This window comes from Falco punctatus (assembly GCF_963210335.1).
Source record: "Falco punctatus genome assembly, chromosome: 1".
NCBI lineage: Eukaryota > Metazoa > Chordata > Aves > Falconiformes > Falconidae > Falco > Falco punctatus.
The window spans coordinates 87,278,721-87,291,662 of NC_137580.1; the positions used below are offsets into that span (position 1 = coordinate 87,278,721).

The following is a 12,942-nucleotide window of genomic DNA, read 5'->3' on the forward strand; positions in this document are numbered from 1 at the left end:
CGTGGCACGCCGGGAGGGCAGAGCGGCGGGGGCGGGCCGTGGGGTGGGGTCGGCGGCGGCGGGCAGAGCCCCGTCAGGCGAGAGAGCGGCGCGGCCTGGTCCCGCCCCGCTGAGGCTTGTGGGGAGCCCGAGCGCGGCCGCTCCGCGCCGCAGCGCCGCCGTCATGGTGAGGCCCGCGGGAAGTGCCGAGTCACGGCGGGCGGGCGGGCGGTTGGTTCGCGCTCCGCCAAGGCCTGTGCGGAAGCCGGCAGTGGTGCGGAGCGCCGGGCTGAGGGCGGGGGTCGGCGTCTCCCCGCGGGGCGCGGGCTGGGGCCGTGCCCGGCCGCCCCCTCCGCGGCGCCTGGGGGCGCGCTGCCGCCGTGTCCCGCTGCCTGGCGCTCGGAGCGGCCGTGAGGGGAGCCGGGCGGCGCGGCCTGGCGGGCAGCGGCCGGCGGCTCTCGGCGGGGCTGCTCGGCTTCGGTTCGGCAGGCCGCGACGAGCCGGGGGGGCCGCTAACGCCGCCTCCTCGCCTGTGCTTCCCCCTCCAGTTCTCCTTCAACATGTTCGACCACCCCATCCCGCGGGTCTTCCAGAACCGCTTCTCAACCCAGTACCGCTGCTTCTCCGTGTCCATGCTTGCTGGGCCGAATGACAGGTCAGATGTGGAGAAAGGCGGGAAGAGTATGTGCATGTTTTATTTTAACTAATAACCTGTTGGAAGAGTGTTTAGGAACAATTCCGAGCCGTGCAGCTTGTGGCCAGACCCGCAGGAGCCGCGGTGCCGGCTGCGGCTGGGCCCGGGTGGGCCGAAGGGAGGAGGCGGCCGCGGCCCTCATTGCCTTTCTGTGTAATTAAACAGCTGACGGAGTGAGTCCAGCTTTATGAGCATTAGAACACAGTCTTCTCTCTTACAGTCCCCTGTTAAAATCGTAGATCAATAATAAGCCGTGGGAATTTATGATTAAACGCTACCCTCCACCACCATCCCTTTATTTTTGTACCTCACTCAGCTTGAACAAAGAGAATTGATCGACCAACTTCGTTTTCAGGCTGTCAGACTAATGCTATGTTGTTTTAAATTAGCATCGATTTCACAGCACTTATAAGCCCCCAAAAAGTTACCTTCAGGAAACATGTCCTCTAGTGCTAGGTATTGTAAAACCTTGTCTTCCCTTTTATCCAGATTAAATTCTGGAATATCCGTGCTAGCAGATGTATTTGTCAGGACTGGTTCTACTGAAATCTCTCACTCGAAAATGAATTTGTAGGAGATTTTACAGTCTCCTTTTTTATGAGAACAATTTAGAGAGAGGAATGATAAAATTGTATGTTATGGACTCTTTGTATACACATACTTTTCCTAATCTTACATTTTTCCTCATTTCTGCAGTAATTATGCCACCATCGGCTTTGGATCAACTCAGTAAGTGAATATTTTATTCTGGAATAATAACATTAGAAATAATAAGCAAAGGTGTAAGGAAATACTGCATTATTTTAGTTATCTATTAAAATCTGAATTAAATAGAGAATATGAGACTCATAAGTTCAAAAAATGTATTTTGTTTGTCAGAATTAATGGGGCGTGTCTGTCTTCAAACACAGACATGTGAAGTGTTCGGCTGCCTGAGGCATGAATCAATATTTAATAACTTAATAGTGTATTCAGTATAATGGTTACAGTTAATGTTATAGTTGTATAGAAATAACTAGAGTCCGAAATAAATTCACTGAGTATTTATTAAGGCAGGAAAGCAAAAACAGCGCTGGGCGGCCGGGGAGTCGCAGCTCCATCCAGGCTCACAAATTCCGACAAGTAACACAGCCCTTTTATCCTCAGCTTCAAGGCTGGTTTAAGCAAGCAGTTACGCTCTCAGTCCCATAGCAAGAAGCTGTATATTACAAAACTAATCTATTTTTACACTAAGGTCTAAACAAAGACAAAAGTTGTCATAGTAACATGAGATTATGGTTTAATATTTGCCTTGAGAAGGTACATCTCGCAACCTCACCGTTAACAGTTAACTCTTTTCTTGCCAGACAGAATGTTCTCAAATCTGTTGCAGCATGATCATTCCTTTTGTTAAAACCCAATTTGATCAGCAAATTACCCTTAGTTACTTATGACAGTTAATCTAGTAAATTATTGTTCTGGATGCTGTTGTCTGGAGAAAAATCTGTTTTAAAGACAAAGTAAGTTATATTTAATTTAAAATGGGGAAAAAGATAACTGAATCAATAGTGTAGGTTGGTTTTATTGGCCTTTTTAACTAAGGCCCCCCCCCCCAGCTCTGAGTTTTAGCCTTAATAAAATTTATTTGAGAAATTCTTTCAGTCAGGATTTAATTTTAAAATAAACAGGGCCTGTTAAAATTCATTAGAGCACAAGGACATAACAATAATAGATTCCTCCGCTAATATGCACTGCCAGCTCATCTCTGAGCTTGAGAAAATGTTGGAGAGGCATTTAAAGCTAAGTGCAATGGCAATACAGTATTTCTGTATCTGCACGCTCTCCTGGATTTGTAGTTTTGAGCAATTGGAAAAATGTGAGGGGAATCCTCTCCTATAGTTGGGCCCATTCTCTTGCTAACGTTGAGGCTCTGAAAGCTTCAGAAGTCTGTTAGTGGCTTTTAACAAATCTTTTTTTCTCCTTTCCCACCAGGCCGACTTAATATTACTTACCCGATGCTGTTTAAGCTGACCAATAAAAATTCAGACCGAATGACACACTGTGGAGTGCTTGAATTTGTGGCCGATGAGGGCATATGTTACCTTCCACACTGGGTGAGTTGTCTCATGCTGAACTGCCAAAACCTGAAGAGTAGGATTAGTGGGCTGCCAGTTTAATATTGAAGAGGCAGAATGTTTCCTGAAAGCATGTGTCTTTTCTAGTCATGTTCCTACAACAGCTTTCAGTCACAGCTCAGGTTTCCCTCAGTGAGAGTTTTAACTAAGCAAGCGAAGCAGACTGCTTTTTAAGATGCACCTGACTTCTTCCTGAAATTAAACCATTGTAAACGGGAGCAAATCAAGGAAGATGGTGGCCCCAGCAAAAATAGGTATATGCAAGGAAAGACGATTAAAAACATCACTCATGTTGATAGTTCTCTGGATTTTTGTTTTTGTTCTTGCAGATGATGCAGAACTTGCTGCTGGAAGAGGGGGGCCTGGTGCAAGTGGAAAGCGTTAATCTTCAAGTTGCTACTTACTCAAAATTTCAGCCACAGAGTCCAGATTTTCTTGACATCACCAATCCCAAAGCTGTGTATCCTTCCTATTCAGTTATGGAGTAGGGGACAAAAGTTTTCTCCCAAACTGGAATGATGAAGCAGAACTAACTTTTCAGGTGTGGCTCATGCTCTTCCAGTATTAGGTAACTTCTGAAAACAGAAAGGATGGAGAGCGTATGTACAGAGATGTTGCCAACTGCTGACTGAAAGAGTAGGCTGGAGTGAATGAATCTTGGCTTCAAGTCCAATGAGTTTGGGTGTCCCTTAGAAGATCTCGTACACCCTAATGTTTACTAAAAGGCTGTCTACAGTACTCCTGACTTTTAAACCACGTTTCAGATACCAAGGATCAGTTTTATAACATAGTAACTTTAAATCTTTGATGTTGCATTGAAAACAAATGTTTCATCTTAACATACTGCAAAGATTAGAAAATGCCCTGAGAAACTTCGCTTGTCTGACTACTGGGGATGTTATTGCCATCAACTACAATGAAAAGGTACAGTATACAAGTACACCAGTCTGTGCAAGTTTTGTTTGGATGCCATCAATTTAAGGAAAAAAATTCTACCCATGTGAAAAAAAGTACACTATATTTCAGTAGATGTGACTGCATAAGTACTTTGACTACATCTTGTGAATAGGTTATATAGATGAGTGGGTTTGGCAGCACATGTGCACATTTGATCACTCTGTGTTGTAGACTAAGCTCGGTTGTTGGATGTTGGTGCTAAAACAATCAACGCAGAGCTGTGCGGTGTTGTTGACAAGCAATCCCAGATGTTAATTTCACAATTGGTTTTATATTGGAGGAAAAAAGGGGTCAGTGAAGTTTTCTGAGTGGCTGTTTAGACTTCTTTTGATTCACGAGAAAATAAATTTTCATGCTGTTGATGATGTTTTTACAAGTCGAGGGACAGAGTTCATCCTAAATTCAGAATTTGTTTTCAAAACTACAGGTTGAGGCACAGTGAGAGTGCAGCAAGGCACAGTAAAAGGTAGTTACTCTAGCTCCAGCATATAGTAATCTTCTAAGTTAAAAAATCTTTGTGCCGTGGTTCTGTAGAGACCCTGCAGTATTCAGTGCCCAACCTGAAAGAACACTTATTTCAATTTTCTTGAAGCTGTCTGAAGGGAAGGGTTTAGATACAATTTTCTTGGGTATAAGTTGAGCTCTTTCATGTGCAATCTTAAAATATTCTTTACTGTTTCAGATCTATGAGCTTCGGGTAATGGAGACCAAACCGGATAAGGCTGTGTCTATCATCGAATGCGATATGAATGTAAGTTAAAGCAGATGTGGAAGGTTTGCTTTTACTGTGTCCTTCCCGAAAGGGGAGGAGGGCATCTCATTCAGTGATAGCACTGTACCCTGCGCACCTCTAATGCTGCAGGAGAGGTAAAATCGGATGAGATAGGGAAGACGACTCGTCTGAGGGTACCCCGTCTACCTTTGCGACCACCTCTGTGGTCTCGAGCTGCATCATCAGGTGACTGTAGTGCCTAGGAGTTTAGTGTTTAGCTTCAATGTGGTTTATAATCTGAGTTTTATTTAATAGCCTTGTCTTGATTCAAACTCTGGTGACATTGTGGGGTGCTGGTTTACTGCTCTGTTTCAATGACATGCTAAAACTCATTCCTGAAAGGCTTAGTCTTTTTTAGTTTTGAGTTAAAATGTTTCAACACGCAAACCAGTTCTTTCTAGATCAAAATGGAGTGATTGGGGAGTTTTGAGGAATACTATTGCAAAGCTTATGATTAAAAGAAAAATAGCAGTCATGCTTATTTTCATGCTTCTTGTGTAAATAGGTGGATTTTGATGCTCCTTTGGGATACAAGGAACCAGAAAGAAGTGCACAACATGAAGAGACCGCGGTACGTTAAACTTCTGTTTTTCAGCAGCGTATTCCATAGAAGTTAGCCTTTCTTGTGACGGAGCAGTGAGCGCCAACACGTATTTTTTCCCTGAAACAATTTCTTAAGGCTGAACTTTACTTACCAGATGCTTTTGCTCGTGTTACTTAGGAAGTGGTTGTTTACCAACTGTTGATTTTGGAAAGGGATTGTTCTGAAGTTTTGTTTGATCAGAAATATGTGGAACTGTTTTCACGTGTTCTGCATATCAGAACGTGAGCTAACTTGGTTTTTCCCTTCACAGGATGTTGAAGCAGACCATAGTGGATATGTGAGTGACATAGGATTTCGTGTAAGTCCCCTGTTCCTGCTGGTTTCTGAATGTTGTGAAATGGTAAGCTAAAGTTGTCCCAAACAACCACACCGCACTAGTACCTGTTCTTAGAGGTGCTCATCGTTTAACTGGCAAGTATCTGTGTACGTTTTGTGGTGCTTACAGCCAGTAACAGTACGATTTGCTGTCCTTAAAAGGGCAGTCTATAAATGGGGAACTGAAACACACTCCTACCCGCAGGGTTCATCAGCTTATATGCACCAAAAAGAAACATGCTGAATCAAATAATTAAATAAAAATTATAGTAAGAGTTCACAGACAATAGTACCCCTGTGCAGTGTGCTTTCAAATACAAGACACAGTTAAATTAAAACTTGTTACGTATACACAGGCATTCTCTGGTTCTGGGAACAGATTGGATGGCAAGAAGAAAGGTGTTGAGCCTAGTCCATCGCCAATTAAACCAGGAGACATTCGAAGGTATGTCTGTTTCATTCAGTTGTCAGTGAGTGAAGGGTCAGTGTTTGAGTGGCCTTTGGTTGGTTGGGGGTTTTCTTCTGCTCCTGCAATATAAACAGCTAATTTTGTTAAAAATTCGCATTTAGAAAAAAAATAATCTAATCATCTAGACTGACTGTGATGTCCCTGACTACTTGAGGTGGAGATCCTAAGTTAATGTTGCCTAAACTCAATCAACTCTGGTTCTATAGAACACATGTAGGGAAAGGCAGCAGGTCTAGACTGGGCTGGTGAGCTGGATCAGGTGATGCACAGAACCCTGCCAACTTTCTAAAGTGATATTTGGCGTAGGGTGAAGCCTTCTTTGAGTTGGGTGGGTAACCAAAGCCAAGCCATGTGTGGGTTTGTTGGCAGTTTGGTTTTGTTGTTGGGTTTTTGGTGGTTTTTTTCTTGGAAGGAAACTTAGAAAGTTTATAGACTTAGTGGAAATGTGCAGGGATGTGATTCATGTGGTGGTCTGTCATTTACACCTGTCATAATACAAATTGAACCCATGTGGAAAAAGCATGTCCATGACCCTGTGGAAACCACAGGCTACGTGGAAAGGTGACCACAACCGATCTTCTACAGCAGCTCCAGTATTTGATTATTTACTTCATGCAATGTATGCCTGTCTTCAGAAAATAATTCAGTGGTTTATCTATAGAATTACTTGGTAATGAAAATTTGCAGCCAGTGTTGGCACAATACTGATGGACGTAGAATAGGTCTCACTATGTTCACTTGGATGGTAGGTATAAATGTTCTTTCATGATATTTTTGTGCTTCTTTTCCAGAGGAATACCCAACTATGACTTCAAGATTGGTAGAATCACATTCATTAGAAACTCACGTCCGCTAGTTAAGAAGGTTGAAGAGGTAAAAGTGGGATCCTTCCCAATTTTGCACAGAATTAGAACATCGGAACTACTGTCCCACTTTGTGGTTCCTCTCCATATTTGATTTTTCAGAGCAGGCTTCTTTTAAAAAGTGGTTTGAGTTAGGTGAAAGCAAACTCCAATTCCCTTGCTTACTAACGTTAACAGATTGACCTAAATATAAGTTTAGTAAGCCAGCACATACTTGTTTCAGTTAGCTGAAAGATCACTGAAATGCTCATGTTTTATTTTCGGGAAGAAGGTGGTTAATATGTAGATTCAGGATGTGAAATGTCTACAGTCAGTTGCTGCCTTGATGGTATGTTCTTTCTAACAGTTGTTCAGCTTTCATCACACGCAAGTAGAGGTAACACACTTTTTTTTTTTCCCCTCTCCTTTTTCCAGGATGAATCTGGAAGCCGGTTTATTGCCTTTTCAGGAGAAGGCCAGTCCCTGCGCAAAAAGGGAAGAAAACCCTAAGCTGTGGTACCTTCAGTCAGCTAGGAGGAAAATAAAGTAACAATTGCAGCATATTGGATCTTAGTTATTGCAGTTGAGAGGAGAGGTTGTTCTGCAATGCAGGAGAACGCTTTCATTGGTCTAGGTTTCGTGTTTAAAACTGGAGCTGTCAAACTTGTCTTAATTTTCAGTTGAAAATTAAGTTCTAGGAATTCTAAAGGAGTGTTTTGTATGTGTGTAAGAGGGGAAAGTAGATCCCAGATAAACCTGAGAAGCAAACCCAAGTTCTGCCTTAGTAAAAGGTCTGATTCTTAGACTACATCCTCCCCTCTTACATCCTGAGTGGTGGTGGTCTCGTGCTGTGTTTGGCATTTTCCTCCCTCTCTCTGTGTTCTGCCACAGTTTCAGGTAAACTTTTTGGTGTGGTGCAGAGGAACGCTAGCACTCGGCTGTGCAGGGCTTCTCTGCAGGGAGCATCTTCGATCTTCACTGAGGTGTTGGGTTTAGGAATCGTTCTGAGTAATCCCCTGAACTTGCTTTTCATTGCCTTTCGTACTAGCAATGTAACAGCACGTGTAGGAGAGGCGACCCCGGCTTCTCTGCCGAGCGCTGCCGAGGGGGGACGGAGCTGTGGTGTCCCGCGGTGTCGGGTGGCAACCGGTGCGGCTTCCCAGGTGCCGGCGTGGCGTTCCCGGGCTGCCGCCCCTCTGCTCGGCCCAGTAAAGGTGCCTCGGTAACCCCCGTGCGGCTCCGGTGTGGTCATTGGGGAAAGAACTGGGGGCGGTGCGGGCAGCCGGGGGCGGTCACATGGCGCCCGGGGGCGGGGCGGCGAGGCAGGTGTTTGTGTCGCCCTTCGCCATTGGTCGGGCCGTGGCTCTCACAGAGCGGCGCGGGGATTGGCTGCGGGGCGGCGGCCCTGCGGCGCGGGCAGCATGGCGGGCGGCGGGAGCTGGCGGGTGAGCGGGGCGCGGGGCGGCGGGGGCTGAGGGGCCGCCATGGCGGCGCGGCTCAGCCCGGCCTCTGTGTCCGCCCGCAGCCGCCGCGGCCGTGCGAGGACTACTGGTGGGAGTGGAAGCACTGCCGCGGGCTGCGCCACGCCTTCCACCACTACTACGCGCACGGGGAGCTGCCGGCCTGCGGCCGCTGGCGGGACGACTACGAGGCCTGCCGCGCCTGGGAGAGCGGCCGCGCCGCCGCCGCCCAGGTACCGGGCCTGCGGGGGGGCTGGGGGCCCTGCCGGGCCTGTGGCGGCCTTGCCGTCCCGCGGGGGCGCTCATGGTGTTCGGCTGCACCGGCTCCTGCGCGCCGTTGTGTCGGTACCCTGCGTGGCAGCAGGGGGTCCCTTCGTCGCGCCCGCACAGGCAAAGAAGCGTCCGGGGGCTGCGGCAGGGCAGCCGCCCCAGTCCCGGGGCGCGGGAGGAGCGGAGCCCTTCAGCTGCCTTCAGCCTCCCGGTGCGGCTTCTGGCGGTTCCATTCAGCACAGAGGAGTCGGAGGCTGAACACAAACGGGACACAGCTAACAGCCTGCATCCTGGCTCATTTAGAGATCGTTTGGCACTTGCCTTTAAGCATGATAAAGCTTGTTTTCTCTCAGATAGTCACAGCAGGAAATAAGCTCTTGAAGACCGGACCATCTACCACTACCGTGGTAATTTATTTATTTTTCTCCCTCCTGTATTTCAGGAAGCTTTGTGCAAGAGTGAAAGAGCTCGAGTTATGGAAAAACAGAAACACGCTCCAGTGTGGAAGCTCAGGAAGAGCCCACCACCTGACTGGTATCTTCCACTTGACAAAGACAAACCAAATTAGAGAAACTGTTTTGCTCTTTCCTCAGTCATGTAATACACAATGCAAAATTATGCTGGTGTCGTTTTTTTTTCTTCCGTGTCATCTTGAAATTATACAGCCACAGCTCTTCCCTGCAGTACTTTAGTACTCATTCAAAAATACTGCGAATTTATTGAAACATCTGGTGTTTTTTAAAGGGAGAACTGAGGTGTTTGATTTGATTGTGATCTTTTACTACTGTCTTACACTTCAGGATTTCATCTCAGCAACTTAGCAGGCAGCTTCCACATTAGCGCATATGCTATCTAGCTCCTTTTGCTAGACAAGGACCTCTTCCCCTGCCAGCTGATGCTGTGCACTTTTGGAACAAGGTACCCACCTCAGGCCTGCCAGATGGGAAAATAAAAGCAAGCTGGGATTCCTCCCTGCCATTTCAGAGCAATCACAACCACTGGCATTTAAAAGGCATTTCCCAGATTCACGATTGTCATGGGTTAAGCTGCATGGGAAGCTGCAACCCTGCCCCTCTGTGGAACAGCTGTCAAACAGTGGGGTGCTGTCCATGGCAGTATTCAAAATTACTGCAAGAATAAAGGTTTTACATGAACAGAGAGAGATCCATTTTCTTTTAGGGCAAACCCTTAGAAACTTAGTTACAATAGTTACACGGCAATATATTAAAAAAAACAAACAATTTTGGCTTTGTCAACAGTATGTTTTCCATTTGTTTTCCCTCTTAGATGCACAAGTACTTCACCGAAGTCTGAAAAGAAAGGCAGTCAGCAGTGAGCTGCCACCACCCTTATGGTACAGACTGAGGCAGTGACTGTGACACTTTCCTCCTAGCATAGGAATCTTCCAAGTTACGGTTTATGCAGAACAAAAAAAATGCTGCTGGGGAGCATAGGGAGGGATGAGAGATGTAAGCCCAGAAATATACTCTATGAAATACTACTTCTTTGTCTTGTTCTAGCATGGCACGAGTGTAAGGTAGTGTTTTGGTGGGTGTCTTAACTAGCTAGATAGCCATTTAAAAAATCAAACAAACATATACTTCATTATGTTTTTTACAGTCACACACCTACAGTATTTTAACCTGCAGAAGGAGCTGTTTATTCTTACTCCATTCTTTCCTCCTTCAGTCGGCTGAGTAGCTCATGCCAGATGAACACCGAACTCCCATCACTGCGTATACACTTTGGTGATATCAACACATTTTCCTTCAGGAGGATCATAACCAGGAAGCGGTGGGGTATAATTAGGTCCATCTCTCTCAAAGGGGAAAAGCCCCTCATCTCGTCTGATTGCTGCCTGATACAGCTCTTCAGATTCAAGGCGCAGTTCCTTTAGTGCCTCTTGCTGAGCTTCTACAAGGGTCTGAATAGCTTTCTTTTCTGCCTTACCTTGTTTCTGCTTAAACAAACACCACTTCTTCATAAGCAAAACTCTTCTTTCAGTTTCCTCAAATGACAGAGCAGGAAGGCTTCGCACCCTGATAAAGATAACGGAGGAATTAGCCTGCACCCCAAAGAGCAAATTTGAAAAACAAGAACAAAAACCAAAACAACGAGAAACCCCACAAATATGTTTCATTCATGAAGTGTCTGAGGTCTTCCAGTCATTCTGATGGGAAATTCATGTTACTGTTTTTTCACTGCTTCTAGCAGAAGCAAATAAAATTTGCCTTCCAAGTTTTTGTCCTGGTAGAAGCAGATAAGGTTTTGTGCCAAGGCTGGCACTATATCGCAGTTTTGCGGAGAAAGAGAAGTGTTTCTACCATGGATGCAAGCGTATGGTGAAAGACAGTCCTACTTACCTGTTGCTATCCGAGTACTTAAGTGGCGTTATAAAATCCTCAATTGGAATCATTTCTGGGGCAGCTTTTTCCAACTTTTTAATCTTCTTTTTCATACGATCCTTCTGTGCTTGCTCTCTCTTTACATCCACTTTCTTCTTCTTCTTTGGTTGTGCTCTACAAAGGAAATTACATGAACGAAAGAAGATATTTTCTCATTTGATTCAACGCCAGAAGCATCCACTTTTCTAAAGATTGTTCCTTCCCATTGCTTAATTTGGTCCCTAATAGAAGTCTCAGCCATTAGCTTTATTCAAGTAATGTGATTTCCAGGAGACACTAATAGGTCACGAGGCATTTTCTGCAGGGAGAACTGTACCTGTCTGAGAAATTAACCTCCTGTTTTGTGCTGAACATCAGAATGACCTGAGCAAGTTCCACAAAAATTGAATTGGAATTGTTTTGCACTGGCTCAGAGTACAGCAGAGCAGCTAATCCGTTTATCTGCAAGTAGACCTGTTGTCTTGCATTAAAGAGGAGAGCAAGTGGTTTTACACATGCTTCTAAAATTCCCACATTTGGAACCAAAGTCAGGCTGCAGATGTTACTTTCCTGTCATCCTCCACACAGATCCAATATCCTCAAGATACTGGGGCATCTATACTAATCCTCACAGTGGACCTGTGGACAGCATTCCTGCCTGGCAGACTGAAAAACCTTTACGGTGTGAAGCAGTCTCTCCAATGGTCCCTAATAGCTACTGGCATATTTTAAATCTAGCTGCATCAAAACAAACCATGGGTACCAAAAGGTAACATATACATAAATGCAGGCTGTCTAGTATAGCACTTCATATGGAATTACTTTCAGTTAAGCTAGGCTTTCATTTGCATCGTTGCTCCAAAAGGAGTTTTGGAGCAGAGCGTAAATCCGAACATCTCCAACCACATTCTGCGTCTGAGAAACCAAATACAACTACACAACAGCATAAAGTGATACTTGTATAGGTTACCACAGGACTTAAAAGCAAACACCTACAGTTCAAAGTTAATTTGGACTTGGGAAAATTGGTGTTCCCCTAAGGATATAAACACTTGTACGTAACCCTGTGGAAGTTGTGCTCACCTCACAGGGAGAGACACCTGGAACGCCAGCAGCGAAGTCTGCCAGTGACTCCCTCGGGATGGAGCCGTCTGGGGCAGCCACGAACTGAAGGAAAATGAACATAAAGCATGAGGAGAGACTGACTTATGCACAAGAGCTATTAGTCATAAATTACAATGAATTTCCAGTTAGCGTTGGCTCCTTAATTCATGACAGTATACAGCGTTTACCCAGAGATGAGAACCTCAAACCCTTCAGTAAAGTAACAAAACCCGAATTTGGGCTGTTTGTTATGAATCCAGCAGGTGCGGAGGGGTGAAGCAGATACATTTTGAAGATGTATGAATAGGTTAGCGTAATTTAATTCTTAAGCTCTGATAGCGGCCTCTCTGAAGGGCTGATTTTGGAGAGGCAAAACCACCTCCGGTGACATTAGGAGGAGGCGCCGTTTCCCAGGTCTGGGCGGGTATCGCAGCGGCCCCGCCCGGCGGGGGCCGGGCCCGCACACCCCGCGTGCCAGGGGGGACCCGGGAAGGGTGGCAGGCTCAGGGCACCCCCAGCGAGGAGCGCTTCGCTGGGCTTCCTCCCCCCGGGGCTGGGCCGCCGCAGCCCTACCTGAGCCGGACGCCGCCAGGCGCTACCAGGGCCCCACAGAGCCGCCGGGCCGCCGCCAACATGGTTCTCTCAGGCTGCCAGAGGTGCGCCCGCGCTCCCGGCCGGCCGCGCTCCGCGCCCCGCCTCCCCTGTTCCGGGCCACAGGCGTTCCGGCCGGTCTCCCCGCCGCCAGGCCTGAGGGAAGGCCCCGCCCCGCCCCGCTCCGCCGGCTCCGCCCCGCCCCGCCGACATTGCCTCGCTCCGCCCGGCAGGGGGCGCCCGCCCGCGCCCGCCCCGGGGGCGGGGCCGCGGCGCCTCGCGGGATCTCGCCCCCCGCCGGCCGAGGCGGGAGGAACGCTGGGGCTCGGGGGCGGCTGTTTCCCGCCGGGCCGGTTAGGCGGTTGCCAGGCGCCGAGTTCCGGCGTT

The 12,942-nt window shown here is 47.0% G+C and overlaps 3 protein-coding genes across 4 annotated transcripts; 2 read left to right on the top strand and 1 right to left on the bottom strand.

Annotated features, from left to right (window-relative positions):
- The first annotated feature begins 11 nt into the window (after window positions 1-11).
- Window positions 12-7,307, top strand: UFD1 (ubiquitin recognition factor in ER associated degradation 1). 2 transcript variants are annotated; one of them, XM_080373992.1, is made up of 12 exons: window positions 12-166; window positions 528-660; window positions 1,370-1,402; window positions 2,645-2,766; window positions 3,117-3,247; window positions 3,639-3,711; window positions 4,427-4,495; window positions 5,022-5,087; window positions 5,371-5,418; window positions 5,792-5,880; window positions 6,696-6,777; window positions 7,182-7,307. In XM_080373992.1, the coding sequence occupies exons 1-12, from the start codon at window positions 164-166 to the stop codon at window positions 7,254-7,256; spliced, it is 924 nt and encodes a 307-aa protein (XP_080230118.1). In that variant the 5' UTR covers window positions 12-163; the 3' UTR covers window positions 7,257-7,307. The 2 variants fall into 2 exon arrangements, with proteins under 2 accessions (XP_080230118.1, XP_080230119.1); XM_080373993.1 differs by lacking the exon at window positions 12-166 and having other exon boundaries at window positions 528-634.
- Window positions 7,308-8,048: 741 nt separating this feature from the next.
- On the top strand, window positions 8,049-9,094 carry LOC308058353 (synaptic plasticity regulator PANTS). The gene is made up of 3 exons (XM_080374025.1): window positions 8,049-8,191; window positions 8,272-8,439; window positions 8,919-9,094. Exons 1-3 carry the CDS (start codon window positions 8,168-8,170, stop codon window positions 9,042-9,044), a joined length of 318 nt encoding a protein of 105 aa, XP_080230151.1. The 5' UTR covers window positions 8,049-8,167; the 3' UTR covers window positions 9,045-9,094.
- Window positions 9,095-10,058: 964 nt separating this feature from the next.
- On the bottom strand, window positions 10,059-12,715 carry MRPL40 (mitochondrial ribosomal protein L40). The gene is made up of 4 exons (XM_080374021.1): window positions 12,538-12,715; window positions 11,944-12,027; window positions 10,840-10,995; window positions 10,059-10,515 (listed from the first exon to the last, which is right to left on the bottom strand). Exons 1-4 carry the CDS (start codon window positions 12,597-12,599, stop codon window positions 10,206-10,208), a joined length of 612 nt encoding a protein of 203 aa, XP_080230147.1. The 5' UTR covers window positions 12,600-12,715; the 3' UTR covers window positions 10,059-10,205.
- Window positions 12,716-12,942: the final 227 nt, after the last annotated feature.